This window comes from Pterocles gutturalis, unplaced genomic scaffold (genome assembly GCF_000699245.1).
Source record: "Pterocles gutturalis isolate BGI_N339 unplaced genomic scaffold, ASM69924v1 scaffold44118, whole genome shotgun sequence".
Lineage (NCBI taxonomy): Eukaryota > Metazoa > Chordata > Aves > Pterocliformes > Pteroclidae > Pterocles > Pterocles gutturalis.
In genome coordinates this window covers 17,553-23,202 of record NW_010122047.1, presented here as the reverse complement: position 1 = coordinate 23,202, position 5,650 = coordinate 17,553, and the positions used below count along the sequence as shown (strand labels likewise).

The following is a 5,650-nucleotide window of genomic DNA, read 5'->3' as shown; positions in this document are numbered from 1 at the left end:
CTGGACCGGAGCTCGGGTCCCAGGTCGGTTTTTTTCCTCGCTGTTGGGTTAGCTCGGGTTGGGAGCGGGATGGTTGGAGGAGTCCTTCCTGGTGAGGTGGGCTTTGCTTTCTGTGTGTGCACTGTGTCTGGTGTGGAGGAATTACTGGACCTGCCAGATCATCTCAAATCTGACGTTTATGTTTTTTTTGGGTTCCCCCCCGCCCTTTATTTTAAAATCTCACAGTGTGTGCTTTTCATCTCGGGTGTAGATGAGCGATTTAAAAAATATTAATTGTAGTTCTTCCTAGCAGAGAGGGGCCTGGGTGTTGGTTTTGGTTTTGGTTTTTTTTTGATATGTTGTGAACTGCAGTAGTTGGGAAAACAGCAATTAAGATGTCTGAATTGTGTCTGTTAGCAACTTGTTGCTCGTATTGTTTTAATTACAGGTGCAGTGTTGTATAATTTAGTTTCTGAATTTCTGAGTAGGATATCAGAGGAAGCTGATATCCTACTCAGATCAGAGGAGCGCTGTTTGTAATGTTCATTACAGCGAGATTTCCCTTCAGGCTTTCTGGTTGGTTATAGTAGTTCTGAACTCCAGGCTTACATGTGTGGAGAAGTTTTCAGCTCACAGAAAAGGAGACAGAACAGTTTCCCGTCTGTAGTGCGTCCAATAGAGACAGTTGGCATATATGTTATTTTAGTTACATTACAAATGTTACAGTAGCAATCGTAGGTATGTATTGGAGTTGGAACAGGTTTACTTACTGCGTTGGTTTTCTCTGAAGCAAGAGGTGGATTGACCCAGGCATTTTAATGCAAGTGGTATGGAAGAATTGATGGCAGTTGACTCGTTGAAAATGTATCAATAGATGCCAATACTTTAATTTTATTGAAATCAAATATCATAAAGAAATTCAACTGGGAATTTCAAACTGGTGTTATTTTCACATGATGTATTATGGTATTCCTGTTTATTTGTTTGTGAGACCGTAAGGCTGTATTATCCATTTCAAACAGTGGTCAGAAGTTTCTTGGTAAAACTTACGTGAACCTTTTTCCTATAAATTATAAAGACTTGGAGGTGCAGTCTTGGTGTGGAATGGATTTGGTTTTTTTCTGTAGAGTCAGAATATAGAAGGATGTAAAGAAAGAGAAAGTGAGGAAAAAGACATTTTAAAGGTTGAAGTAAGAAGACTTAATGAGAAATAAGTTCATTCAGATGCTTCTTTCTAAGAAATATGTTTTCTTTGTTGGAATGGAGATAAATACTAGTGTAGTCTGAATAGATATGTAGTGACAGTAAATGTACTTCCTCTAAATTTGGACTTGTTCCTGAATACAAATATTTGGAGATGTGGTGCTGACTAGGTCTTTCCTCTTCTCCAAGTCTTCTGTTCCTTACAAAGTTTTCTTAAACTTCCTGATAAACGTTGATGTGCACTTTCCTACCTTGTCCCCTACCTAGATGCTGGGACGGGGGGAAAGGAGTCAGTTACTTTGTTCTTGATGGGTCTCTCCATCCTCTCTGCCTGCTCTTGCTTCAGTTGTCAAAGATGTGTGAACTTTGTGTTATTTGACATTTTAGGTTTGTGATAGCTGGCGTGGAAGTGTATTTGCAGGGTGACAGTTACATTTCATACAAAAGAAGAGTTTTTCACAATGTCTTGTTTTATTAAACAAAAGTATCTCAAACCAAAGAATCTTTAGCTTTTAAGTTAAGAGGCTGATAGTGAGCTAACATTCTGTTTGGTTTTTTTTCGTGTAAAAAATTTTCATCTTTAAGGTGCTGACTCTCCTTTCTTAAGAAAGCATGTTTTCTCACATGTTGGTACCACTTCTTAGACTTGAATGCCTTGAGCTTTCGCTTCTGTTTTGTTGTTTGCAAAATCATGCCTTTTATTATACATGTATTTAGGTGGATATCCTTTCAAGAGATGGTGATATTTTGGGTTTGGTCCTCATTTTGGAAACATTTATTTAGGAATTCTTACTAGAGTTAACTTTCTGGGTTTAGTCTGAAATTGACAGCCTCAGATTTTTTACTTCTGTAACTTAATTTGTGCAAATAATGTTAAATCCAATGCAACTTTCATCTTGTAAATTACTCTGATTTTCCTTTTTGATCAGTGAAAGTAAATATTTCATTTTCTTGTAAGCTAAGAGCATGCTGTGCAGGCTTGCAGTGCTATGGGAAAATTCATGAGTTCAGAAGTGCCATTATGATATACTTTATATTCTTAATATAGTATATTTTTCTGCAGTCACCATTTGTGGTATAAACCACTTGAAAATCTTGCTGTGAGAATGCAGTCCCTTTTTTCAGAATGCCAATCTTGGTTTTGTATCATCACTGTTAAGACTTCTATTTGTGCTATGACCAAAGACTTTCTGAGAATCGAGTCACCGGGGGGACGCTTTCAACCTAGGTTTACCAAGGATGGTGGGCTCTTCCCTAACAGGTCTCAGGATGGTTTGTGTTCTCTTGCATTAGTTGTGAAAACTTAACAACTGTAAGCCGGCTATTTTTCTCTTCTTTTTGAAAGACTGAGAATTTCTCATGAGGGGGGACAGAAATGGAGGAGTTTTATTAACAGCTCACTTTAGCAGAGCAAGACCAGCCTTCTGAGCTGTTTATAGGTTGGGGTTAAAGATGTTGTTTAAGTGTTGTGTGGTTGGGCTTCAAAACACGTTTGTTAGGGCCTTGACAGAGGCACGAGACCTGGTGCGTGATTTAACTCCAGGGTAATGGCTTTTTCATGTTGCAGTCTCACTGGGAGTGTAGCTGCTCTCACTGTGTGCTGTTGATTTCCTGCTCCCTCCTTTGTATAGGCGTGTGCTCATCCAAATGTGTGGTCAGGACCTGAGCTGTCTGAAAAATGGACAGTACAAAATTATTTTTTGGACGGTTCAGCTCTCCTTTTGTGTGCAGCAACATGGGTCCTGCTACCACCACGAGGGAGTGTGGAGGGCTTGGGGAATGTGTTGGGGTTACTCCTTTTGGGAACAAAGTTGACTTCATCTGTATAAAGCCAGCTGTAAGATTAGTTGTAACAATTTCAAGCTACTCTGTAAAGTGGTTGGGGTTTTGTTGGTTGGTTGGTTTTGGGGGGTGGGATTTGTGTTGGGTTTTTTTTGTTTGTTTTTTGTTTTTTAAGGTCTTCTAGAGTACAAGCGTCATACTGTATATGATCAGAACCTGTGCGTTAACTTTCTTTTTCTTATGTAAATTATTCACATAAATGTCGTTTTCTCTGTTGAATTAGAATATTATTCCTGGTAGTGGTGGTTGAGGAAGGAGAAGGCAGGGAATTCACATCAAATAGGAAGATGGTGCGATGGGTTTAGTCGGCAGTATGCCTTGTTTTTGGAAACTGTTTTTTATTATTTCACTAACATGTATCCTTTCCTCTTCCCCTGCCCACAATTATTAAATACGATTTAAAGTGAAAAAGACAGAAGTGTTTTCAGGCCCTTTCACTGTTCTTTTATTTCCTGTATGCAAAGGTCCCTGAAGTTACAAAGAGTATCTGTGGGGCTGGGACACACTGACACAGTGTTTCATTGTACCTGTAGTACCTAACATAGTGAAGTCTTTCAGGCAGCATTGTGGTTATTGTGTAATAATTCTGCTTCTTAATAAGTAACTAGTTAATAAGTGGTTTGTTTCTTCAGGAAATCTTGTGCTGTAAAGGTATTTGAAGAAATAGGGAGCAAACGTAAAACTTGAATCAGAGAGCTGTGTCATCATCTAGTTTTCCTTATTAACAGTATTTTGGGGAGAGTGTTTTGGAAGGGGGTCTGAAAGACTTGGTACTGGAGGTAAGAAAGCCTGTGAAATTATTGTGATCCTTGGCAGTGTTTTTGGTCTCATTACCGGTGCTTCTGTTGGAGATACGTTGGCTTAAATGATTTATTTTTAGTTCTAAAAGATAAGCATTTCTGTTCTACGCATTATTCCCATAGCTGAGAATTTAGGTGATGTTAGAGCGTCTCTATTCATGCTTTTATTTTGATGAGGAGGAACTGTCATTCATGATGCAAAGTACCACACGTTGGTTTGTTCCAGAGATAATCTAGAGGATTGGCTGAATCCATTGTTTTGTGCTAGTTCTTTCAAACCGGGACTATGAAATACTGATGAGAGATGGGCTAAAGAGGAATATCAAGTTTCTAAGATGTACCTTTTTATTTAAAAAAACCCAAAAAACCAAAAAACAAAACCACAAACAACCCAAACAATGGGGATGAGTTTAAGATAGGCTAATAGGTACAGGTAATCTGACAGTAGTAGGTATAGTTCAATGCCCTAGTCCATAAGGCTGAAAATCTGCTGCTGTTCATACCTTCTCATGGTAATCAGTGAGCTTGCAGCAGTCTGTTTATACTAAGGTTTGAGTTTTTTATCTACTCTGGCTTCACAGCTATTAAAAACATTAAAGAGTTGAAAAACTAGGATGTTCTTGGGATGGCTGCTTTCGTATAGGTCGATTTCATTAGAGAAAAAGTAATCTCCCATTAAAATAATAGGTGTTCCTATAGGAAGTGGTGGCTAACTATCTTTGTACTTTTAGCTCAAGCAGAATTAGAAAGTGCATGAGAAATAAACATGCTTCAGGGAAGGGTTAACTCTCCAATTCTCCCTTGCTGTCATCTGCCCCTTCCACCCCCCAAACAAAAACCAGAGAATGGGAATGCTTCAGAGAGAAGTAATTGCACTTTATTGCAGTTGCTAATTTTGAAGTGATAAAGGCAGTGGCTGGAGGTACAGGGTACTCAATGAGACTGATAGTTTGATACAGTACAGCAATTACTGTAATTCAATTTGGAGCTTGTTTTGGGTAATGTTACATAGCAGAATAGTTAGAGCTGGGATGGCTGCTGGTGTTATTAAGATGGAGCTCTCACATCTTGAAATATAGGTAGCTGACTGATTTAGCTTGTGTTGTGAAATGTCCTTGCATGGAAAAGTGTTTTTCTGAAAGATATTTACAGTCAAACTTGTAGTTAAGCATGTTAACTGTTAGCATGGGGGGGAAAAAACCCCAACAGCAATACCTTGGAGAATTTTGGTATGTGTAGTGCTTAGAGCAGAATCCAAAATAGTGTCATATTTTACTTGGTGTCTAAAACACCAGCAGCAAATAACTATGTTATGTATTACAAATTTAACTAAAGAGTCTAGGTCAAATCATGATTCTGTTGATGCATTCATTGTGGTTTTGATGCTGAATTATTCTGCAGAGTCATGCAGAATGAAAATAGAAGTGCTTAGGTCTATTTCAAAGGTAATAAAGATTTGAATGTTAGACCAAACACTGCATTTTGCGCTGTTCCCGTGCTGTTTGTTTGGAATAAGTAAAGTGGGAGGTAGTAGGTAAGGGTTGAAGTTGAGGGTAATGCTGCTGCTTATTTTCTAGAAGATATTATTTGTGCTTAAGATGTGAAAGTTTTGTCCTTGCTAATGGAGTTCTGATTTTTATTACAGTAATGTTTAAGAAATGTTATTAACTTGTCTTACGTGAAATGTCTATTTGAACCAAAAGAGAGTTCGTTATTACGCTTATGAAAGCATATCTTCTGCGTGTTTCTGCTGGAAGAAAAGAGCAGAGTGAGATGTTGCAGAAAGCCTGTTAGGAGGAGGAAAGAAACCAGGGAGAATTTCAGAT

General features: G+C 38.3%; 1 protein-coding gene across 1 annotated transcript in view; it reads left to right on the top strand.

Moving 5' to 3' along the window:
* Positions 1–2,917: 2,917 nt before the first annotated feature.
* LOC104464646 (PH-interacting protein-like) overlaps positions 2,918–5,650 on the top strand; it is a gene marked incomplete at its 3' end in the record, with an annotated part of 16,512 nt that continues 13,779 nt past the window's right edge. The window contains exon 1 of the mRNA XM_010077414.1: positions 2,918–3,019. Coding sequence (XP_010075716.1) covers positions 2,918–3,019 — 102 coding nt within the window. The remainder of the gene's footprint in view (positions 3,020–5,650) is intronic.